We start from the raw sequence: 26,584 nt of genomic DNA, 5'->3' as shown, positions 1-26,584 counted from the left end.
AAGCTTAAAGGTAGAGACTTAATCAAAATGGAAGATGACTTTTTGTGGTGAGATGTGCAGATTTGTGCCACATTCACAAAGTGTACAGCTTTTTTTTTGTTTGTTTTGAAGTGAAATTTTAAATGGTTTTGACTTTGATTTCCCTGACACTTTGGAAAGGAACCCAAGGCAGCGAAAAGATGAAACTTTTACAGAACTTTAGAGTACTTTTAACATCCTTAGCAGAATAGCATTTTATTTTTTTAAAAGGGTAAAATTATCTGCTCTTTGTCTCCTCTCTATTGATGCCAAATGTAGAAAGAACAAGAGAAAGGAAGAGCGCACACGCCTTGTGCTACATGCATAATGGGAACAATGGGTTGTGAGGGAGATAGAGCGGGAGACAAAAAATATATAAAAAAGGCATAGTGAACGGAAATACTCACTGAACTGCTCTTCTCCCACTTCCTTCTGTTCATGTGATTCTATATGTGGCTTAGCAGAATTGAAGGGCTGCAGGTTGTGGAGACAGCAATTGGCTGCCTTTGTGTTAGTGGAATTGACAGGCAGCAGAGCGGTGAAGCTGCTACGGGGTATGTGGTTTACCCGACTTGATAGACACCAGTTTTTTTTTTCTTTTTCTTCCCAGTGAGTTGGGAAGCCACAGGCAGTTTGATTAGGATGCACAGTCAAATGGAGTCGGCTCAGCTTGTCAGGGGTTGCGTGCAAGTGGCTGAGGTCAGTTGGGGTGGGAAATAAGAATCTGTAGTTGCCGTTAATGTGGGAGATTGTGTGTTTTCAAGAAATAATTGTGGACATTAAATCCAGACACGTTGCTCATGACCTTTAAATGAACCCTTAAGTTGTCCCTTTGCTTGTATGATGCTGATAACAGAGAACTCTGGCACGCTGGGCGGTTTGATAGAAATCACACAAGAGTGACCCATCTGCGAGCCAGGAAACAGTTCTCTCTCTGTTGTGGTTAAGTCAGTGAATTAATCAGATATTTACTTTAGCTGTTCAGTTGCTACAACAACATACAAGAAGTGTTAACAGGTGGAAATTTTCAAGTCAGCGTAGTTTATCTTTCCAGTCACAGTATGCACATATTCCACTGCAACTCCTTGTCCGGAGGACTTAGAGATGCTAACGTGCTTGTGAGTAATATGTTCACTGTTAAATATGTGTTGTTTTTTTTGACACATCATAATCACTTCTTAAGCACATTTGAATTACATCATAGTGTAGCAAGTTTGCTAATATGTGATTCATAATGCTAAGATGGATTCCAAATCATTATGATTAGGCCATAACTTGTTAGTATTTAAATTAACGACATCAATTATTTCATAAGTGAGGTGTGTCATAGTGTGATACTTGTGTCCTTTTTTATGAGCGCTAAAACTGTCGCATGGCATCATGTTTTCTAGTCATTTCAGAGGAAATATTTTGTATCAGGATGCATTGAGCTCAAATATTCACTTTGCTCATCTGAGAAACTACTCTAGCTAACTAAACAGAACAAGCCGTTATCTTACAATCATAAAATAACCATTTGGGATTATATCAAAAACATGTACATGGTATGACAATGATGGCATTGACTCAAATACTACTTTCAAAAATGTTAAAGCAGCATCAACAGTCTGGGTAAAAAAAATAATGTTGGCACGTGCTGTTACAGAAATCCAATTGGAAAATCAGCTGTTTGCACATGATCTTTAAATATAAAATAAGTGGTTCAGAAAAGAGATGAAAGAAAAGGAAACAATAGGAGCCCTCTTGTTGTAGGTGAATTAAGTAGCTTCGTAAGTAACAGTTATTGAATAGAGGTGACCTTGAAATGTACTGTTCAGATCCGTTCTGTTACCATATACATACACTATTAGGGCTAGGGCTGCTACTAATGCAATTTAACCAATGTATAAATTATTGTGTTTATATGTCTATAAAATGTCATAAAAAGGTGACCACCATCACAGTTTCCCACAGCCCAAGACGAGGTCTTGAAATTGCTTTTTTTGAACAAGAGTTCAAAATAGGGAATTGTTATCGCAGGTTCCCAGAGCCCAAGCTGGCATCTCCAGATTTCTTCTTTTATCTGACCATCAATGCAAAACCCAAAGATATTCAATTGATCATCATATATGACAAAAAAAAGCCAAACAATTTTAATGTTTTAGAAGCTGAAGTCAGACATTGTTTGGCACTTTTGTTTGAAAAATCCCTGACATGATTAATCAATTACCAAAATAGATGCTGAATAATTTTCTGTAGAGTGACTGATCAATTAACTGGCCCAAAATAATTCGGTATACTAAGATAATATACAAGAGAGGCAGCAAGTCCTCACACTTTGGAGGCTAAGATCAGCAAATGTTTAGCATTTACTTAAACATTTAATCAGTTGATCAAATAATTAATTAATCGGTTAAGCAGAATTAAAACAAGGCAGTTTCTGGCCAATTGAAAAATTTCAAATCTCATTGCATGTGCACAAAATTTAATAACCCCCCCCCGTTGCAATTGTGTCCCAGCCCCTCGCTGGCTAAAAATGTGTCTTATGGTACATCACTATGTCAAGGACCTTCTTCACTATATCATCCAGACACGCTTACATTTGCAAATTAGTTTCTTTACAAAGTCTCCCAACATCTATGTCTCTCAAATATAAAAGGGGCATTCATCAAGCTAGAGCGTAAAATGAAACAGATGTTGAAAAGCGAGTCACCAGTCATGAGAGATTTTCCCCTGCTAATTAAACTGATTTGTTGTACGGGCCTTTCAATTTGGCTTCACTGTCACGATCCACTTGTGTCCCACATGTTTTCTATGGAGGTGAAGAGGAATGCAAAGTGGAAATGAGTGGCACAGCAACCCAACCCTACTTGAAAAAAGACATCAGCTCGAAATAGACCAACATTTTGGGGGAAAAAAAACTATAATTAAAAGTAACTCCTTATCAGCAGTTTGAATTTAGATTTTTCCTACCTCCTACCCTAAACCCACAGGAACTGGGAAGTAGAATAATTGATGTTTTCTTTTTCTTCTCAGAGAAAGAGAAACAGGAGACAACAAGCTCAGATTGCTTTTGTCTTAGCATCCTTGATTTTTTTTTTTTGTCTTGTCCTCAGAGTAACACAGAGAGGGCTGATATTGAAAGAATAACATTACTATTAACTCTTATTCTTCTGACATCTGAGATACTTTTATCATCAACCCACCATTGAGAAGAAAATGGTGTACCAGTCTTTTAAAGTAAAGGCAAAATTAATTTCAAGATGAATTGCAGCTGACTTGTATCTCAAGATTCAGCATGAATACAGCTCTCAGAACAAAGAAAAGGGAAAATGTTCTCAAATTGTGTAACTTCCCTTCATTGAATTGAAGGTATGGTATAAAAAATTATTATCTGGGGTGGGAAGGGAGGTCAGAGAAGGGGAAGGGCTGTGTGTTTTCTTCTCATCCCTGAGTTAGATTTTATTTTATTTCAGAAAAGGATTTTGTGTGCAGCATGTGTGTATATATATGCTGCAAACAAAATCCTCTTTTTGATTTAAAATAAATAAATATATATGTGTGTGTGTGTGTGTGTGTGTGTGTGTGTGTGTGTGTGTATATATCGTATATATGTGGGTGGGTGTGTATATATATATATATATATATATATATATATATATACTCATATTGTCATATTAGGAGTTTATTCTCATCATATTCAATTTGAGACTAATAGTATAAATATGTCAGTTTTGAGATACAGAATGGATGTGGATCGTGACAGACAGCACTATTTTTCCCTTGCCTATAGCTCTTACCTTTATTTTATTTTGCATCTGTGTCAAAAAATGTTAAATGTGTCATATAAAGTGACAGTGACAGCTTTTTTTTTCAAAAGTAAAGAATTGCTGGAATACTCAGTAAACAAGATGCTTCATTTGTTGTGTTTTCCTTAATTTTGGAGACTGCTAATTAGACTGATATTGTTTGATTTGGGTGCTGTGTGAAAAAATTAAGGTTAAAATTAGAGTACACCATTATAGCCTGACCAACCCTGTATTTTTGAAGCCAATACCGTGAAATTAAAAGTTTAAAAAAAACCAATAGCAACATATCCACTGATAGTGACTTTTAAAAACTTAGACACACAACACCGAAAAACATCTTTATATGGATCCCCTAGATTTGCTTTATTAAAGAATTGTGAACAAGATACGTATTGAGTGATGAATTTTAAAGTGTAAAAATCAACTTGTCGTTGCTCTCTGGTGGACAAACTATGTAAATTCCTACACTACCTCAAAGCTAGTTTGGCATTTCTGTCCTGCAATTTCTTGTTACTTTTACCGATATATCTGCAATAAGCTAATATCAGGCAATATATTGGCCTGGCCAATTTAGTGGCCAGTATTAGCTCTTTTTAACACTAGATATATATTAAAGATATTAGTGGTAGATATTAGTGGATATTAGTGGTAGGGTGTTGCCAAAGAAAATATTAATAATGCAGGGAAGAGTCTTTTTTTTTTTTTTTTTTTTAAAGTGAACAATAAGGTTAAACCCCCCTCCCCACCCCAGTAATTTTCATACAGTCCCTTATTTTCTTCAGCATATTTAAGTGTAGTCTACCCTGAAGCTCAGCACTTCTGCTGTACCTGTTCACCATCTCCAATCCTTTCTTCTCTCAATCTGTTTCTTGGCCCTCTGCGTGTGACCGGGCCCATCCAGCCACCAGGGTTGAGTTATTAATGCCCGGGGAGGCAGAGAGATGATTTCATTGCGTATTCAGGTGCAGCGATGGATGGCTTTCAGAGGCAGCCAGGGGAGTGCTGGGGAGGAGAGCCTCTGTAGAGAATAAATATACCTGTCTCCTGCTGATGCATCAGGCCAGGCTCACTGCAATGCAAATCAAGCACTCTCCTCCTCCTAACTACCCTCAGTATTACTCACCTATTCCCACCTGGATCCCCACCAGCCAGACACTCAGTCACCCCAGACACAGATGAGGCTTTCTGCATGGAGTGGAAGCGCTCTCAGGTATGGGCTGTCTTCCCAGTATGGTTCGGCTCCCATTTGTTGATGATGATATGACAAGCATTCGCGCCTCATCATCACGCTGCATTTCCCAGCTGACTTCACAGGTTCTGGTGTTCATTATCCATCCTGACTGCCAGATAATTAAGGGCAGAGGCTTGGAGTTGACATTAAAGCAAGGTTGTGAATGGCTTCTTGGAGCTCACACATCAGCTTTTACTGTTTTTGTTGTAAATGAGAGGCTTGGTTTTAAGTGTTTTGGTCTGTGTCTTGAAATTAGCTGTGTTTTCACTTAGTTTTGATCAGTCTCAGACAGTAAGGACTGGAGGACTTTATTTCCAGGGCCACATGACTACCCAGCTGTGTTTTTTATCACTGTTGCTTTTCTGCACTGTGTCTGATTTTTTTTATTTTCCTCTGAGACTGGATGTGAACGTCTCATGCACAATGCCAAACACTGGTTGGTTGTGAAAAATTCTAAGAATTTCAGGGAAAATTAGATAAACGTAACTGCAGTTATTTTTCATTTAATTTGTATCGTGATAAAAGAATAGTTTGATATTTTCAGAAGGAATTATTCACTTTCATGTTGGCTTAATTAAGTTTTGTTCTGGCTGTGCAGCTGGTTTCCACTGGGGGTGTGTATTAAAACTAGGGGTAGAACGGAGCAAGTAAAAAAATTTGACCCGTTCAGTTCACTAGTAACAGTTCAGGGGACGTATGCATCAGTTCAGTTCATTTGAATTAGGCTATGAGGCGTGTACAGAAATAACTTTCAAATAATGTTATTGGGGAAAAAATGCCTCGCACCAATAACAGAGTGAAACTTCTCAGTTGGCACAGATGAACTGTCGAGTGCAGCTGTCAGTCAGTCTTCGGAATTGCCAGTGGACAAGACAAAGTACAGTTAGAGGATCCGCCAACATTGTTTCAGTCTGCTGCATGGGGACATTATGGATTTAGTGCTACCTATGACAATGGCGGAAAAAAAGCGGAACATTCTTGTTATTGCGTGAAAACTTGCATATGTAAAATTAACAGATATGTTACCTAGCATGAGTTAGACTGCGCGAATACCCCTGTTACTCTTAAAAGTCTCACATGCTACATGTAGTTCAAAGCTGCTGACTGGGGAAAAGATTCACATCACAGTACTGGTGGTAAGCAGCAGAATTTGTGGAAATTTTTTGCAGCAGGTACTTTTTAGTGCATGTTGTGACTTAGAGCTACAGTACATGAAACTCTACAGGGAAATCAAGGTAAATAAGGTCTTGCTTGAAAGTAGCCAGAAAGATCCTCTAAAGGCTGACACCTTTATGTGCAGAATCCGTTCAATCATTGGTCATTGATCCTGGACGAGCCCCCATTATTATGTTATGACTGGCAGAAATAAATGAATAAATGATGAAAAGCATATAGCGAAGACCACCAAGGTGCTGCTGCAGCACGGTAGAGAGAGAGTGAGCTGAACAATGGACCTGCCTGTTTAGGCTTAGTCCACAAGGCAGCAGAGGTGCCTGCCAATCAGCTGATCAAGCTACAGTTAACGAGAAACACTAAAGTAAAGTAGGATGTAACAACCTCATTTAAACTAAATAACAGCACTTTCCTGATTGTGCTGCTTCTTTATTTGAAGGCACCACGAAGGACTCGGCTGACAACGGTCAAGTTGCCCCAGTGAGCTGTTGTCAATGTTCCCAGAGCTTTCACACTGTACCTCCCTACAAATTACAGCACAGCAGCTGATCTACACCAGCTTCCTCACAACCTCTGTAAATGGCTGATATGACAATTTGGTCCCCAAACAAGTACTACTAATTTACAATCTGTACAAGCACTGCTCTGTGGTGTTGGACTGTGCTGTTTTATTCTGCTCACTCACTGTACTGAATCTTCTAGTAGCCAGTTTAAAGATTAACTGCTGCGTGTCAGATCAAAGGATTGCTTTCTGTATTTGATAAAAGATCATTATTTTGCTTTGAAATATTAGAAAAGAAAAACGTGTACATTTTTAGGTTGCACTTTGATGGCTTACCACTCTTCATTTAGGGGGTCTTGACTAAAGCTCTAATTAAAAAAAAACAACACCTTAACTCTTGGTGATACTATGTGGTAAGGCTCAGCCACCTCTTTGATTTCATCCCCTCCCTGTTTTGCTGTTTTTAATTTATTCAAGTGGAAAGTTGTGTTGAGTATTAGCACCTAAAATAAGCTTAGACCTGTGTCCTTATGCTTAAAAACATATGCAAATAAAGAGGATAAACAGAGACTCCGACATTATTCACTGTGCATAGCCAACACTCTAATTAGATAGCAAGGCAGGGGATTAAACAAGTAAGCAGACGGGGAGAACCAAATCTAACATGAAGGACTACATGTGACGCTAACAACTGATATGAGCAGAGAGAGATTCACAGTCTTGATAAACTGCGCACATAAAACCGGGGACCATTTTTACGCATCCCCACGAATCTGGCGGCAAATTGGAGTGTCTGGTAAACAAGCTGCCACCTTTATTTTTATGTCCTTGGAATCAGAGAGGAGCTACTGCATCCATCCTCTGACAGAGCGTGGCTCATCGTTTCCACAGTGTAAATCTGAAGTTATTCTGGTTTGCGAAAAGTCAGAGTGGTTATGTATGGATTTATTTACGGGGCGACCTGTGTCGGTGCTCTCAAGATTAAGTTTAAATTCACAGTAAACACCGAGATAAGTGTTAAACAGAGTGGCAAAAATCTCTTCCACTCGAGTCTGTAAATCACCACCCTCATCATCATCTCCACTTTGTACACTCTTATGCATTCCTCCTAATGGTGCTGTGCTGTACTGCATGCAGGGGACCACAGCAGGTGGATCTAGCACTGCTGAGCTGTTTCAACATGTTTTCTGTTAATAAACCAACGCTTCCTGGCTTGTTTGTTTTTAAAAAAAAAAAAAAAAAATTATTCATCTGTTCTACCATTTTGATCCCAGGACGTGACACAGCTTGTTCTTCCTGTAGACCTACCTTCATACAAATGCTTGCAAGCCTGGCTAGAAGATCAGACAAGTGCAGTCACATAAGCATTTTAATGATACAAGCTCAATGATTTGCATTAAGGACAAAGTAGTGATATGAATTACTTACATTTACAGTAAAAATTAAACTTGTTATCAAATGAACATATAAAGCTATATATTCAAAATGGAGGTTGATTTATATCAGCTAACAGCATTAACAACAGAACAAACTGTGAAACATGCATTAACCTCAGCCACAAAATCCTGGCAGTTTCTTGACTTTGCACTGGTCATTGCACTAAATTATTCTGTAATTATTCAGGTAAAAAATGAATGCTGACACCCCCACACTCATTGGTGCTCCTGGAGGAGCGGAGGGGGGAGAGTGTTTGTCATGATTGATGAGCTGGATCTTTCCTGGTGCGTTCTGAGGATATGACATTCTCGGGCAGCACCGGCCTCAGATCCCCGGCTTCCTTCTTCTGCATGATGAGACTTTTGTATAGGGAGGAGTCTGCAGACTTCATTTACTGAAGCAGCAGGGAATAATATAGTGCCAGCGTTTGGATGTGTCAGGTCCCATATCTTCGGCTGTTCTATTAGAAATAGACCCCAGTGCGGGACAATTAACCCCTGGCCTCAGCAGCAGACCTGTGCAGTAACAGCCCACCACAGGGCAATAAATCAAACCTTGAGGGAGACACCCACACTCCCTCCCCTGCTGGTTGGCTGCTGCTATCACCCAATGAACTGAGCTTACATGATGGTAGATGTACTCTTGTCTTATCGTATAATCACTGGAGGTGCAAGAGTGACGTAACAGGTCAGCTGTAGGCAAAGGCCCACTGGGTGTGTTTGCACCGCAGCGCATACACCATCCGAAGAAGGTTCAACGCCTTGTACGGATGGTAACCTTTTAATTCAAAGAGCAACAACTCATTTTCTGTGGTATTAAAGAGTAAGGCTGTGTTGAACCTCGATACTGTTCTTAGTGCTAACTGAAATGTGCTTGTAGCATCCAGCATAGGAAACAATATTGGCAGTTAGCACTGAAAGTTAGGTTCTTAGTGTAGGCGAGTTTTTGTTACACGTGGCTGTAGGGATGCAGTGGTGCTTGGTCGGTAAGTTAGCCCACTTCTTTGTTTCAGACAAATGACTTTGGTGAGCCCCTAACTTTTCTCTTGTGAACCAGCAGGTTGACATTTTTTGGCCTCTAGTGGAATGTCTTGACAACTATTAGACTAACACCATCATTGGTTCAAAAATGTGTCCAATACTTTGGTTTTTCTGAGCAAATATCTGTAAAGCTAATGCCATTTCCTCACGTTTACTTTGTCTATGGTGCTAATTAGCAAGTGTTAGCATGCTAACATGCCACACGAAGATGTTGACCATGGTAAATATCACCTGCTGTCAGCATTATACCATTTTAAGTATGTTGGCTAATATTAGCATGTAGCTCAGTGAATGTGGCTTTAGACTATTTTTTTCTTAAAGTATGTTTTGGGGCATTTTATGCCTTTATTAGAATCTTACCAGAAGAAAGCTGACAGGAAATGAGGGGAGAGAGAGATGGGAAACAACTTGCAGCAAGGATCAGATGCAAACCGGGAACGTTGCGGTTCACGGTCAGTGCCTTAAACCGTAGCCCACCAGGGTGCCCCTTAGTCTTGTTTTTAAATCGCATATTTATTGACTTAAATCAGGAAATTGGGAATTTTTGCTCATTTTTAACTGTTGTTTATTTACAGAAAGTTCACCCGCTTGTTTTAAGAAAATATTTAACACCAAATGATTGAACAGCTTGATGTAAATTATTAATTTTGTTAAAACATGTTTCTCAAACTAAGGTATTTTTAAAAAAGGATTGTTTTGTTAGTAGTACCAAAACCCAGGTATTTTATTGGCATTGATATAAAAAAAATTTCAAACAATACTCAGCCCTATAAAAGAATATTTCTTATGTCCCCTATTTATCCTGTAACATAACAAACCACTCCAAGAATCACAGTAACCCGTTAATGACTGAAAGCTTTGGCTATCTGATACATCACTAGTAAACATGAGAATTATGAATCGTCACTACAGTAAGGCCAGCTGTGTTTTTGTCTGCAGCATGTCATATTGAGACCATTTCTTTAATGGGATATTAGAGAAAAGAATAAGTAGCAATAAAGCTGTAGAGCACAGGGGTCACCTTCAGAACCTGCTTATGGTTATTCCTATCATTAGCATTTCGTGTTTCGTGCTGTCCTGCTTCAATTATTCCTGCCACAGGCTCTGGACTTATGACCGGGCTGTTCAAACTGCCCACTGCTAGACTGTAATTCTCACACCGATGGACTAATGTGAAATATGGCAACAGATGCACAGAGCAACGACTGAAGCACATTATTCAGGACCCAAGGGCCATTAAAGCCATAGCTATTAAATATAATTTGAAAAAATTAGCTTTTTTGGCAAATGGAATAGTAGGTTTTGAGGTATTATGATTATCAATACATTGCCCAGGGTGCCTGCTCTCTCCAAATGTTATTACTATTTGTATATGCCTTTGTGAATAGGCTGTGGGATATGTAGTCTTGTTTGTGAATGTTTTATGGTAGGGGTAATTCTCCTCAAATACAGGGGCAATTATTGCTTTCACCAGGGTTTATGTTCTTTTGTGGGAGTCTCACGTAATTATTGCTCATTGCTTGATTTGCTGTTGGTTTGAGAGAATTTGCGCACATGCGAACACATTACATTTTGTACATTTTAACACACAAACTCCTGTATATGACACGACAGAACAAACTGGCATTCAGCCTGCGTTTGACCATTCAAACCAGGCTGATGGACACAGGTACTGTTAATACCTGATCACTGCTGACACTACCAAAAGCTGCAGATTGTGTGTAATTCTACATGTTAATATTGTTGAGTTTCCAATGTTGGTGGTTGGTGCATGCAGTCTGCTTTGGTCACTTTGTGAAATTTTAGTGCAACACCTCATGTTTTACATTTATATTGAAACATCTTTGCAAGGAGTGGAATATTTTGTCTAAGAGGGCCACAAGTTGCCATCAATGTCTGCTCTAGGGTTACTATATTAATCCATAAATTATTACAGTAACTCTTGTGCAGTTCATACCAAGGCTGAGCAGCTTCAGACCTGTAGTTGAGATCAGCAGCGCAAAGTCGGGCAGTTTTGTAAACATGTTCACATCAATAGAAAACACAGGTCACTGCTTTGGCCTTAAAGGGTAGAGAAATGATCTGTGTGGCTGCATTGCAAATTTCATTGTGGCTGGCTGCAAAAAATTGGATTATTTTGAAAGAGCTGGTTTTCTTAGTCTTCTATGATAGTAAACTGAATACATCTGAGTTTTGGACTTGTGGTTAGAGAAAATGAGCAATTTGAATGAAAATAAAAAATAAAATAAAATGACAGATTAAGCTTTAATAAAAGTTGTCTGATTTTATATCTATCTTCTTAAAACTGAACTGTGAAACCAAAATGTTGTGTCTGTCAGTGATGGCAATAGTTTTTATGTGTCACTTTTTTCCAGCTGCTGGCTGCACGTTTGAAGAGGATTCGGACCCCAATCTGTGCGACTTCACCCAGGGGGAGGAGGATGACTTTGACTGGCTGTTGTTTCGGACGTACAGTTCACCTTACGCCAGCTCTGACCTCCTGCGGGGTGAGTGGTCCTCTCTCCCACAGTTCTATAGCTTGTACTTGACTGCTTTTTCAAGCTGCAGCCATTTTGTGTTGTTAGATGTCTGTTGGCATGCAGATCTTTGATCAGACAGAGCTGACCAGGAGCTTGGCTTGCTTCAAATCTTACACTGAAACACATCAAGTAAGAATTCATGGGGCACAAGAACAGAAGCTATTTTTTGAGAGATATGAGGAGTTTGTGTCTGCTTCTGTTTCTTTTTAAATTATCCTAAAGTCTGGGGAAATAGATGGACTTTTGTTTGTATCATTTTGGCCGACATATCAGGAAAGTGTGACTGTGTGTAAATCAGCCTTTGTAGATGTCCAGCGTCCATTATGCATCAGCTTTAATGAAGCACTCACCCAAGTTTTATCTGCTTCCTGCTAACCCCAAGGATAATTTTATGTTAACCAGCCTCAGAGGACTAATGGAAACCAGCATTTTCCTGCCATCATCCTCTCTACTGGTGGTTGCCAGAGGGAGATGGCATGCATAGTTTATAAGGCGCTCTTCCATCTCTGCATTAACAAATACCTACAGGGATCTGACAAAGAGAAGAGTGCTGTTTCAGCTTCTCAGCAGAAATATCAGTGGCAGCAGTGGGCTCTCTCCTGAACTACTTCTACAGTGGAAACTTGCAGTGTGATTAAGGAGCTGACTTCCCTTTAACCAATCAATCAATTTATGATATGGGAACGAGAATTCAACCAGTCCATGAAAAAAAACATTAATATAATTGTTCATTTCACATGAGAGGGAGATAGAGAACTAACACTTTCAAAGCTAAGCAATTTTAAAAGCCTGAAAGAAAGAACTGACATCATTTGATATCAAAAGAGACAGTTCAGTGGAAGATAAAAAGACAGATAAGCTAAGAGGACCAGATGTAAAAACGACAAGGTAGGATACAGTCAGACACTGTAGATCGTTTAAAAAGAAATAATTGTAGGCCACAGTGAATATGCCAGCCTTTTGGAAAATATTGACTCGAGTAGCCCTTGGAAATCGTCAAATATTTTCTGCAGAGATAAATGCTGTTATTTTTAAAAGCTGCGTACTTGTGATTTTGATTTATAGCACCAAAATTCCTTTTTGTTTGCAGACATTTATCCAAGTAGAATTCGGAATTTGATATATCCCAAATTGAACCCTAAACTCTTAAACCACACCTCATTCACCTCTTTATCATCAGCATTCAAGTGAGAATCAGCCATCAGCCATCAGCCAATTCACGGCAGGTGATGGGATAATTAATACTATTCCCTTTGGGTTTAATTAAAACTTACTGTCATGGCATTTACATCGATCCACCGCTTTCAGTGGAACAGACTTGCACAGGTGGAATGAGGTAGGTACTGTAATGCACAGGATGAGGCATGAGAGTCTTCGAGCATCAACTCTCGATTGATCAATTCTACGTACCAGGAGACAAATTCAGTTGCATTTATTATCTGCTCACCCTTCAGCCCACACTAGAAGCAGTGTATTACTCGTGTTCTTCGTGTGATTCGTGTGATTGTATGGTGACAGGAGTGTTCCTTCATTAGGTACACTTTGACATTTTCACTGTGTTATTTATGGTGGATAATCTTATTGCAGATACTGGAACAGGAAATGTTTTTCTCTTTTTTTTTTTTCCCCCCTTCTCTCTGAGTTAATCCCCCCTTCTAACCATGTATCACATTGGGCAGCCAAGGTGGGGGATAACAAGAGTTTATGAGATAAGGCTATTTACATTGGACCAGTATTAACTTTGTGGGGCTGAAAAATTGGTGTTGAGGGAAGATTAGTAAACACAGCTGAGATAGCAGCAGCTTGTGGCTCCCAGGAGAAATTAGAGACTACCGTTCCCATGAAAGAGAAAATCGTCTTGAAAAAGAAGATAGAATGTAGTGAGATCTTAATAAGAATGGGCCATTTTTGTCACATTCAACTTTATTTTGAATTAGATTGGAAATGTCTGGTTGCTATTGATCATCTTTAGTTCGCTTGCTGTTTTAATGAACAAGTTGGGCTTGCAGGATGATGACCTTGTAAGGAAGAATCTGTCTGCATGTCAATTGTACTTTGTTCTGAAAGGCATTTTCTTCAAAAGTTATGGGTCTGTTGCAAAAATCCATTATAGTGTATCAGGGTCATTTTAAGGGAAAAATACAGTAAACAGCTAATGGCAATGTATCTTACTTTCTCCGTTCACTTTGTTAGGTAATATATTTTATTCTTATGGACAACAGGTCAAACAGGAAAAACGCGTTGGACACAGGATGGCCGGGTATTTACAGCAAAACTAGAATGAAGACAGAAAGCAGAACTTTTCCAGCTCTTAGACATATTCCGTAAATATCAGGTTGTTATCAGCCCATCATAAGATAATAGGTATCTTAAAAGATTCAAGCATTGGGAAATGTACCAAAGAAGAGGCAGAGTTAACAACAGTGACAGCAGCTTCAACAGTGTGGCTACAGCTTACATCTATCCATGTACATGCATCTGTTGCTGAAAGTTTGCAGAATACAACAACCACTTCAATGGCTCAGTGTCATTTTAACCACAGGACACAGCACTCTTATTGCATTCTTGACAAGAAAAATGAACTCCCTGGCAACATTTATACAGCAGCCTCTTTTCACCAAATAGTTCCAGGTAGTAAGAAGCCATAGGGATTAAATGAAGGAATTAAAAGTTCCTCTTGGGCAGTCCTGTTTGTGTTTCCACTGTATCTGTGGAACTGTGAAATGTAAGCAAATTAGTCTGATAACAGAAAAAAATGACAGTGCTGTTAGTGATTTTTTTCAATTTTCACATACAAGGAAGCAACAACATAGAGTTGTTTTTCAGGCAAGGTTCCTGAGCTCTTATAACGGTTCCAGGGGAAAGCACTGAACATCGCTGTGTGGTCAAGTATACTAGTGTTTTGCGCAGCATTGTTTTACACCTGTTGTCTTTTTTCAAAATCTGCAGCTGCAAACATGCTGTTTTTCTTGCAGCTTGTGGCTGACAATAATCAGGACAGCCCAAGAGATTTTATGACCGATGGATCGATGACAAAGTCCAAGCTTTGTTGTCCATTTTTGCAGAGGAAGACATGGCTTGTACAAATGATGTGAGGGGCAAAAGTGGCTCTTGTGCTGGGGGAACTTTTACCCCTGGGAAATTTCCTGGACAGTTCAGAACTTTTGGTAGAAAAGCATCTATAGGAAAACACAAACTGAAGTTAGACTGACCATAATGGCTACACTGAATAAATAAATTAGTTCATATCATTCCAAAATTCCTTGAATATCACAACCTGATAATCTATCTAAGGATGGATTTCAAGTGTCCTTTGAGTTGGATATTAGAGACTGAATGGTTCCAGATTCAACCCTCTGTTCTGCAAGGTGTTTGTTCTTGTTGAAGTGCTACTGAGCACGCAACCCTCACTCAGTGTTCCAACTCAGCAGCCGTACAGTGTCTGTTGGATGTGCAAAAATTAAGGCTTGAGTTTCCAGCTGAGTCATACAGAAATTCTCTGACAGCACTGAAATAGTGTTGAAATATGCTACTGCTTTTTTTTTTTTTTTTTACCATGTGTTGCATGCTAATTTTGCAAATCCCTCTCTCTCCCTGTCTGTTTTTGTTAACGTCTGCTGTGCTGTCCAGTGGCATATATACAGTGAAGGTAACTTTTAAAAATAGGTCCTGCAGCACACTAGAATCCAGCTCCATGTGTGTATTTGTACAATACACTGCAACAAGCTACAGAGTCAATTAACTGGTTGTTTTATTAGCTGCACAGAATAGATCCTTACATAAATACCCTCGGACATTTTGGATGGACTCTAGTGTTGGATGGCACCTCAGGTATAAGGAAGGTTAAGACTTACATGGAGCATGGCTTTAAGCATTGTCATGGGGTCAGAACCTGGTCAATTGGCACATACTGTAGCAGCAGACTCAGTGTAATGACCTTAACAGAGCTAATCCATACAATAAAACACACTGACAATCCTCCATCTGTATCTCCAGTATCCTCTACCAGTCGGCTATGGAGAACAATGTCATATCTTCTGGCCTTTACTATCCGTCACCTATCAACCTGGCCCGCGACACACCACTGACCAGCTGCACTTTAGCGTGTGTGTGTGTGTGTGTGTGTGTGTGTGTGTGTGTGTGTGTGTGTGTGTGTGTGTGTGTGTGTGTGTCATTGACAGTGACCGGAGATTCACCTGGGTCTGCGAAAGGATGAGGCAGAGCGAGGAGACAGATACATCTGCTGTAGGAGAGATGTTGTTATCGGAGCTGACCAGCCATCCTCACTGGTTTAATTCTCTATTACTCTGCCCTCCTCCACCTTTACCCTCTGGAAGCATATATACACAGTCCATATCATCCCATTTAAAAGGCCTCCATTTATTGTTGATTAAAAATTCAGGTAGTTTTGCTGTTACAACTCAGTGCATTTTTGGACAGATAATATACTTTATAATAACCTGTAATTTTGCTGTTTGACTTGTAGAGAAAATTGTTGATAGTAAATCAACTAGGTATCCTGCAGATACTTTATTTTATTTTAGGAAAAATTTAAAATTTAAAAAATGTTTTATATTGATTATTTATTGAATTGCTAAAATGGTTGCAGTACAATGTATTATAACATGGTGTGTCTATATGTTGTGTTTTAATAGTTGGAACCTCTGCAAATGATTTGAGGAAAATGTCTAATTGCCATTTTTCTGAACAATATTGCAATCGTGAGTGCTAGTTTTTATACCAGTCAGTAAGACAAAAGTAAGCCTCTGTGTAAAAAAACTTGCCTAGTTTTCTATAGAAACACAGACAAATTATTAATGTATTGGAGACTGTCCTCCCATTAAAAATCGCCCCCATAGGTTGCTTGTGCAAGCAGCTCATTACAACCCATTGTTACATTTTATTATTAAGCGATATCTCGTGGTCGTGTGTGACAGCATCAGTTTTTTTTTCAGGAAATCCCCCAAAAACGACAAATTTATGTTCAAGTGACAAAGCCCTCTAGTGGACTTAGTAAGTATGAAGTAAGGTGATGTTGTTATATAGCGACAAACTCGGGGTGGATGGGAAAACCATTGGAGTTTAACACGGGAGACCACTGTTAATTTCCTGTTGTTTCCAATAGTCAACATTGTTTCTTTTAACTGCGACTGTTCCATAACCTCAACCACATTTTTATTATTGTAACCATGACAACACAGGTCTTCCAACCTTAACAAAGAACTTGTTTTAACCCAAACCACAGTCTTTTCACTAAACCTAACCAAGTTGTTTTCGTGCCTAAACCTAAGTAAACATTTACCATAAACGGGTTAGATATTTATTTTCAACCTTGACTTGCAAGAGTTTATCTGTGGTATATCTCTTGCCGCCGTAGAGGCGCTAATTCAGGAGATGCTCCTGTGGGTCGGATAGGGACAAACAACCTATTTGATCGTTTAGATTGGAGGACTTGTTATTGCTTTAGAGGCAGGCATTCAGGTATTTAGTGGAAACTTCTTAAGCTAACGTTAATGTTAGCTTCAGACAGACAGACTTAGAGTATGAGCTGCTTCACCCTTAATCCTGGTGCTCCCGGTTTAAAGGTTTCTAAGGTGTTAAGCTTAAAATGATATGATGAAGTTTAACTGAGTTTCGACAGGTCTGTTCACCAGTTGTCAATTATACTCAACAATTGCCGAGATAGCTGCTAGCTAATACATATATTCTTGATTGAAAAAAATGGCTTCCCTCTTTTTTTTGTAGTTTTATGAACAAAAACCAAGAGCTTGCTTTTTGTTTCTTTTTCTACAAAAGAAAAAAGGAAAAAGTTGAGATTTTGTGTATATTTTGTGAAGTCACAGAATTGCCCTTAATCAGCTACAACTGAGTAAATGAACTGGCAACAGGACACGCTATAACCAGTGAAATCAACAGTAACTGGCTTAAAATTTAACTTACTACAGCTGTCTGAGGCACTGTTGTGTTCATAACATATGTTAGTTATGTTTTCACTCCTGTCTGCTTGTTGGTTTGTTTGTTTGTTTGTTAGCAGGATTACTGAACCGATTTGCACCAAACTTTGTGGAGGGGATGGGGCATGGCCAAGGGAAGCACCCATCACAATTTGGTGCAGATCTGGTTAAAGGGACAGGTCCAGAAATTTTTTTATCACCTCCTTAACATTGCAAGACAGGGCATTTTTCAACATTTCAGTCAATATTTGGCCATGGCGGAGGTATGTGCTCTACTGAGTGCCATCCTAGTTAAGCGATCCTGTGTGGCTCTTGTGATTTAAAAACTTCACTCTTTCAAACTGGAGTTTCAGTATTATAATGATTAATCATTAAGCTGTACTTCAGTTCTGTTTCATAGGACAATAGCTGATGTACATAGTTTTCAGAAAGCCTGAGCTGTCTTTTTGAAAAAAATGACTGAGAACCTGAAAGGGCGAGCAAATAGACTGTATGGAGCTTAAAGTCATGGATGAGTTAAACTTCATTAAATGTCATATAATGGCTTAAGCAGTGTATCAGCTTTACGGGAAAGCTAGGCTTCAAGGCTAAAAATATGTGATGATGAGGGAATTAGAGATCAGATGAAGTGGTCTGTTGTTTATTTCCAGGGATGGTAATGCATCTTTTGTTCGTGAAGAGAGGAGGAATCTTTTAACATCTTCTTGCTAGAGAGCCATATTTATCATTTAGCTCGGATTACAGAGGACAATTGTTCCCTTGAAGAGAGTTGTGTCCCGCCATGTGCTGTTGAAGAGTCTGAAGGGTTTTCTTTTAGCCAAACGTTCCACTATCTGATTTCACTAATTAACTTCAGTCAGAGAGGGAGGAAGTAATTAGTAAAATCAGCAGCTGCAGTATTTGGCCGGAATGAAAACCTGCAGAGTCTACCATGGCTAAGGACTGGACACCACTGGCTCACAGTAATAATTGCTTATGACTCATTACCTCAAGGCAAAGAGGATCACATTTATTGATTACCGATGCATTATATAAATGTCTGAAAGCTCGGTGTCTTTTTAAAGTACCTCAAAAATGCTCGTCACTACACAAAAGCTTTTAAAACATAACAAATTAATTGAATTGTTATTCATGGTAGCGAGCATCTATTCCCATTACGCCTTTTCAACAAGGTAAAGAGGAATCATTAATGTGAATGATAGAGACACATTTAGGAATGGCTTCCAGAGCAAACACTGTGCCAATTCCTGAAGCTTGCGTTCTAACTGGAGTATACTCTGCAATCAGTTCTTTTGTTCTCTATTTTTTACTCACCCACACACAGACACCCAGATGATAGGTAGGTATGGTAATGCAGCCACCTTTTGGCTGTAGTTTCTGTCTAATTAGTGTCGCTTTAGAGGGACAGCTAAAGGGCTTTTATGTGTAAGGTTGCCAGTTTAACAACATAATTGAGGCCCAGGAAGCACACTAGGAACCATAGCCAAATTAGAATCGTCTTGACTCAGTCGAGATGAAGTGGCCGGTCACTTGAAGCACAGTGGTTCAGCTCATAAAAAGGGCCATGCAGGTGACAACTGCAGTAAAGCCGAAGCATCTTTGCAGCATAAATTGGGAATTTTGGATATTGCTCACACGTAATTGACTCTATTTGACAGACTTGAATCGGTAGAGATTTATTGTGGCTGCTTTATTGTTTATCTTGCTGTTAAAACAATGTCAGCACAGTTTGTAGGAGAATGAAAAGTGAAGGAAGCTTAGCTGGAGGGTTATAGCATTAGCATGCAAATATTGTAGCTTTTCTCACATTTTCTGTTGGGTAGAAACTTTGCAATTCTAATTATAAGTTATTTTTAAAAGTTTTTTATATCATTTAAACAATTACATTCTCCTCTGTAGATTGAGAAAATGCCACAGCCCTTAGTTTTATTAAATCTTTGTGAAACCTGTTGGATATAATTGAATAGGAAAAAATGTATAGCCATGCTAGCAGGTCTCTGAGGCTGTACTTGGACAAAGTGGTGCTTTAAGCCAAATACTAATATCAGCATGCTAACATGCTCACATTATCATTGCAAAAATGCTTATGATATACAGGTGCATGTTTACCGTGTTTACAAGTTTAGCGTGTTAGCATGCTAACATTTGCCAAATGACCAATGACATTGATGGGAATGTAATTAGTTTAGCAGTTATTTGGTCATATACCAAATGTTACCTGCTGATGGTGCTACATGTAAAGGATCACCAAAGTCATGAGGATTCATTGTCTAGAGACCATGAATGTCTGTACCAAATTTTGTGCCAATCCATTTATTAGTTGAGATATTTCAGTCTGAAGCGTTGACCCAACCGACTGACAGATCAATATTGCCATGCATAGAGCTTGCCGACTGAGAGGCTAAAAAATGTGTTGGTCAGCTTAAAAACCAGATGTCAAGTTGTCGTATGCCACATTCAAACAAATAAATGCATAAAAATATACACAAACAACAGTTTTCATATATAGCAAACCAAAAAATCAATTTAGATGTGTGTAGGGTATCCAATCACAATTTCAGGGTGTGTTCACTTCTAAACTGTCATCAGCATGCACTATTAATAATAATAATTTCTAATAGCGCTTAATGTGTGTAGAGCTTGTATTGATCTGCAAAGTTAGTCAAAGCTCAGAGTTTATAGTTTAGGTCACATGGATGCTTGCAAAACTGTCCAGAATTTTATATCACTTAATCCAATGTAGGCTCTCTTACTTTCTTAGTAAGCAAAACATTAACAGAGTTAAAGCATCTTTGTGAATCAAATGTGAACACTTGAATTAACTTTAGAGACACTTCTATTCCGTGTTCTTTAAATATTTGAATTTTTCTTTCTTCTTCTGATATCCTTCTCTTTTTTCCTAATCCCACATTCCCTCTTTGGTGATCTGGAGATTGGAATAAGCTTTGTACGTGTGGCAGATGTGGATAGTTTTAGTATGTGTATTTGGATATTTCCCAACCTCTGCGCAGTCCTCTACTCCTCTGTGGCCACACGTTGCTCCAGCTCTCTCTGAACGTTCACAGATCACAGGCTTGTGGGCCTTTGCATGTTGTTTAAAACCAGGACAGAAGTATTTCTTAGAATTCTCTTTGTATATATGTGTGCATTTAGCTTTCTCAATACACATGAATTAGAAATGGGTGAGAAAAAGTGCAGAAAAGTAAAAGTTCAGAATCCACATCCACAGAAACCCATTCGTGGACCGTTATGTGCTGCATCAGTTTCAATAGAGGGAAAAATGTCTCTGATCTTTTGTGACTGCTTGAACACAGGCAGGTGAGATAACAGAATACGTACGCAGATTTGTTACTTTGACAACATCATTCGTTTAAAAAATGTTCAAACAGCTCTCATGGTTTATCTTCGTTCAAAGCAAAACAGTTAAGAAAACAGTAAAAAAAAAAAAAACTTGGTCCTCAGTCCTTGACCATGTAGTATCACATTTCCTCTGTGTGCCTAATGCAAGTCAACCTGTATGCATAAAGTTTTGTGTGGAGAATAAAACTGGCGTTAGATAGATATCACTGCTGGTTTTAGTCAAAGGAAATCATTTAAAATACGGGATAAAAGTAGTGTAATCCACTATTGGTCAGATTTTGGTTGTTGCTGGGAATTTATTGTTGTTGAACCATTGTAATGTGTTGCAGTTATAGCCCTCTTTAAGGCACGTTGGGTTGATTTTGTATGAGATTGTGCCCCCTAAATAAGCTTAAACTTCAACTTGTTACACAGTAGAACCTAAAACAGATACCTCTTGCATGCAGCACTGCTATCAAAGGTTAGCGACAGGGTGCTTATCTGTAAAATAAAGGTTTAAGAAACAAGCATTACTAAATATCCCAAAGAATAAGTTAAGACTTATACGTAGCAGAATAGACAGACAGACTTTATGCTCTCCCTAGGAATTATGTTCATATTGGATGATTCACACAATTTACCTCCTATGTCAGCATCCCATGTCAATATTCAGTCCATATGCAGGATATACATAAGTGTGCTGTCTATACAGCATCCATGTTAACAATCTTTTCCTATCCTTAAACAAGTAATTTTAGTGGCAGAAAAAAAAAAAAGCATTTTCATGGACTTGAGTCAAGGACTACATCTGCTTCCTCGATAACAACCTTTTTTTTTTAACATAGTTGTTTGTTTTGCAGAATTGCCCAACATCAACATTATTTTTAGAAGGTTGGTTTGCTAATAAAAAATATAAAAATAAAATCTTATCAAAAGGACTGAATCGGGTAGCCCCTGTACTGAGGTATCTAAGTAACGATACTTCAGGACTGGTTTAGTGCACATGCCTGGCTTTACTGACAAATTATGACATGGTGGCATCACCAAAATGCAAACACCCTGATGATGCAGAAAAAAGAAAACAGAAAAAGGCATGGGGAGGGAGAGCAGATATTATCAGCTGCAAAAAATGGCAACAGAGTGCCTACCCATATACAGCAGAAGCTTTATCAGCAGATTGGAATGACTGTGGGCCTCCTACAGAAAATTTCTCATTAGAGCAGTGCTAATGTTAATGCAACCTATGTCAAAGTGCAGCAGCTCTTTAATGAACAAAGTAAGTTCAAAACTTGAGTCATCCTCATTCATTAAAATTCTAGACTGAAACAACACTAAACTTGCTTTGCTACAGGATCAGAACGTTGCACTTGTCACTGCCTTGCTGACTTGCTATTTGAATGGCATTGTTCTCCAGCGTATGCTTTATTTACACTGCTTTTCTAAGGGGAAATTAAATGTTGTAGTGATCTCCTGTGGGAGTGTGAAGCCACCACCACCTGCTTATAAATGTAGTGTTCAGTTTCCCTCTGGGACCCTAGTTCAGTTTACTTCAGAGGTCCCACTGGGAAAACTGTTTGTGCCCTGAAGTACTCGCAAAAAGGTTCTTCCTGTGCAATACTACATACAAAGCATCTATTTAACCTGCACCCTCACATTTTAAATTTCACAACAATAAAGCGTCTCCTAACAATTCTGTCGGACCTATACAAATATGTATAAAGCTTTGTTTCAAAACACATATCATTTCGCCTTTAAATCCACTAAAAAGTAACTATCTGCTCCATATTTATTTCAGCTTTCACTTTGGTTGAGTAGGTGATCGATGCATCATTTCGGACTGAAACTGCTGTATATGCTTTAAGTCTCTTTACCATAATCAGGAAGAAAAGTGCTAGATAATGGCAGAGATAAACACCCCTGCAAATGGCCTGAGCAGAATTTGTATGCAGCCATTGATCCTCTGCTGTGAGACTTAATGATTTCAGTTTATTTGTGTCCATAGACGTAATGGGTGGCAATCCAGTTGCTAGGAGGGGTTCTGAGTGTAGGTTATTTCATCTCCATTTGTTGGAATAACATTGATTTGAGATGCTGGATCGTCCTGAGTTGGCATCTGGTTGGAGACTCACGAAGTGCCAAGAGGGTCCTTCGGAGAATAAAGGAGTGGGGACAAAGCATTTTATTCTTTTTCCCCATGTTCCCTCTTAATCTCTCATCCATTCCTGCCATTCCCATCCACATACTTCCTCTCAGGTGCAATTAATTCAGCAGTGTTACTATAATAACTCTTGTCGTGCACAACACTCTGTCAGTAATTGATATGTAGGCACTGCTTCTGGTAGGAGATATTTGCATTATATCGTGTTAACTGATATGATAATGAATGTGAAAGGCCTGATGCAAGCAGAATGACAAACTGGAGATGGATGGCTATTTGAATTATACACAATAAGTAATATATTATATCAGGTCTCAGGGGACCATGGCTCTCCCTGTATTTGTTGCCTGTCTTTTACTCGGATCAGCTGGGGCTGGCTGGATATAAATAGTCTTTGTCCCATCTGGAAACCCCCATTCTTTATTTTCCTTACAATCTTAATATCTGATGATGAGGGAATTAAGATATATGTGGAAATTAATTTGAGAGTAACGAAAACATACTCTTGAGATGCGTTATGGTGGTGATATTTTCGATATAATTATAAGGGTGGTATCTAAAAACCAATTTGAGTGGCAAAACGTCTGCACTTTCTCTATCTCTTATGTGCCAGTCTATTTAGTATGCTGTCCATCTCTGTGATTTTAACCAGACTGTCGATAATTAGCTCCTCAAGCTTCACCGAACTTTATTATTCTCCATTAACACATATGAAAAGCTTATTGCCTTTCAAATTAGTTATTACGGTAGGAAGGGCTGGGATGATGAAGATGGGACACTACAGTCGACTAAAAGATAAGATTAAGACGAATTAGCAGCAATGAGGTAAGTGACTTTATTTAAATTTAAATATTTTTTTGTTCAAAACATTATTGTGCTTAAATGGGGTAGAGAATGTGTGAGTTGTGTGAATGTGTGAGTTGAGATATCAGAATTGGTATTGGGAGAGAAAAAGTTGGGTTGGTGCATCCCTAATATTTAAGTACATATGTCTTCCTCAAAAGGAATAACACCCTTTTCTCAAGATCCACGATGCTCTCTCTTGTCTGGTATTCTCATCCTTGTAGCAATTATGCCTTTATCCAGTTCAGGACAAAATAAAAACAAAAAATACATTTTCCTCTTTCGAATTCAGAAACCATTGAAACTGTGGTGTATGTTGTTGCCAGGGGGAAGATTATACAGGTGAGAATGACTGAATACAGCTGGAAATCATTCCAAACTTAAACTGTTCATATGTTTGTTTTGCAAAATGTGTAAATCTGTAAGCCAGCATTTTATTCCCAAAAGACCCATCTTCTGTCTTTGGCTCATGGCAGCTCTATTTATTCTATAACTTAACATAATGTCCACTATGCAAAAAAGATAAAACCAGGCAATGGAACAAATAATTGACCATGGACACTTGGATGATTTTGGTGTCCAGTTTCATCACATAACTGAATTGACAAATGGACCAATCTCTAAAACCCTCCTGTAAATCACAGTCTGCAAGCACTTTTTTTTTAAAGATTGTGATATAGAGAACACCATCTCTTTTACGTAATTGAAAAGAAAAAAAATTTCCTTCATTGCTGTGATAATTTAACCTGTTATGACAAATGTTGACAGGCTATTCTTGAGTTGTAGACCCTACTTTTCATCTTCATCCTCTCCTCCAAACGCAGAACAGAAGGATTAGACGGGGAAGGCTTGGCTTACATGAGGATTCTGCGCTGTCATTGGAGAGTGGAGGATGATAATATGTCTGAGAAGATTATATGCGTGAGAGACAAAGGAGCCCCTCTAACACTGGACGTGCTGCAAATATAGAACATTTTTCTGCTTTGACTGTAAGTGTCAAGCTAGATGGAGAGTTTTGGGAGTTAAGAGGATAGAGGTTACAGCAGCCTTTGAAATGAGAGATATTCGTTTTGAGGAGAGCCTTGTGTGCTTTTATGGCATCTGGAGAATTACTACATTCAATTCCTCTTTTACAGTCCCACTCATTACTGTTTTTACTGCCTCCATCAAATCTGTTCAGTACCTCCTACCTTTAGAAATATCGACTGCAATCATAGAGTGCGAATGGCATAAAAATGCGGATGTCTTTGGGATCATGAGCAAAATGTGGCTTGTGCTAGCCACAGCTTGAAGCCTCTCGATTGCTCTGGAAAAAAAAAAACTCTATTAATTTTTTCTCGCATAAGAAAAAGCATCAGAGATGCCTGTGAGGTAGCTCGATTGTGGCATCATGGTCCCCGCTTCCTCTGTGTTGTTTGTAATCGCAGAGAAGAGCATGTCCCTCTGAGGAACACTCCCAGGTTGTTACAGCTAATGACTGCTGGGGGTTCTCCACTAGGAGCTGTCTGACAGCATTTGCTCAGATATTAATATCAGACAATGGGAATGAGGACGATGGCACGCGCTGTAAATTGGTGCCACACAAACGCAACACACGTGAATAAGCTTGGCACGGGCACTCGGAAGCACACCATTGTGCACGCACACAGTACACTGACTTATGTTTTGCGTATACAGCAGCTGATTTAAGTTAGGCAACATGAGGCAGCAATGCTTGGAGAATCAGCTGCTTTGCCTTCATGTCAGCTTATGTGAGTTTTGAGGCAATGCCATAAACTGAAATCTGGCAGCTCTGCATCAGTTTTATTGTGACAGTACAATTATGAAGTTCCAGCTCCCACTGCTATGTGGGTTGCTTCCTTGTCACCTTGCTGAGGGCCATGCTCTCTAAGGGAAGCAATAGAAAAAGCCACAGTCATAACTGGAAACTCATATTCTTTTATATGCTTTGCCTGTGTTGTTTTTCATGGCAGAGAAAACAAGAAATTTCAAAATCCAACTTGTGGGAACCTTTTCAAAGTCTTTTTCAAGAACAGTATTTCTGTATGAAGGCGATGCGGCTCTTCTCATCCTCTGATTTGTTCTCTTTAAGGTGGCAGGGACAGTCTGTGATGCACAGCTGGATGCCCCTCACACGGCTACAAAACGCTCCCACAAGCAGCTGTGGGATTTGCACATCGCTTAACCTAATTTATTTGAGGCCTCTTTGAGAGCAGAGGAGTTGTCCCAGCTTAGGATCACATGTACCTATTTTTACACACAGACTCACACACATTTCACTTTCTCAGGGTGTCCTCAAACTGCGCATTTGCCCCTGTATCTCGGCTCTTCTACGGCTTATCTCTCACTCATTTGCTCACACTCTGCTCCCTGCTCTTTTTTTTTTTTCCTTCAAAATTTTCCATCCCTGCCTGACTCTTTGAGTTTTATTTCACACCTAGCTGTAGCATGATATTGAGAATGAGATGACAAGGCAGTTCTGTCCCTGAGCTCTTGTTGGTGCATTATAAATGCCTATACTCACACAGGCATGCTGCAACACACTTGGAGTACCAGGTACT

General features: G+C 39.0%; 1 protein-coding gene across 3 annotated transcripts in view; it reads left to right on the top strand.

The window, feature by feature from the left end:
* Nucleotides 1–26,584, top strand: part of ptprub (protein tyrosine phosphatase receptor type Ub) — a 159,005-nt gene that overhangs the window by 36,451 nt on the left and 95,970 nt on the right. For 2 of the 3 annotated variants that reach the window (XM_040117793.1, XM_040117792.1), the window contains exon 2: nt 11,565–11,696. In XM_040117793.1, coding sequence (XP_039973727.1) covers nt 11,565–11,696 — 132 coding nt within the window. Of the gene's footprint in view, nt 1–9,560; nt 9,642–11,564; nt 11,697–26,584 lie in introns of those variants that run through there. The other variant, XM_040117794.1, reaches the window with a different exon arrangement.

Source organism: Xiphias gladius, chromosome 22 (genome assembly GCF_016859285.1).
Source record: "Xiphias gladius isolate SHS-SW01 ecotype Sanya breed wild chromosome 22, ASM1685928v1, whole genome shotgun sequence".
Taxonomy (NCBI): Eukaryota; Metazoa; Chordata; class Actinopteri; order Istiophoriformes; family Xiphiidae; genus Xiphias; species Xiphias gladius.
Note: the sequence above shows the minus strand (reverse complement) of the source record. Positions and strands in the feature narration are given on the sequence as shown.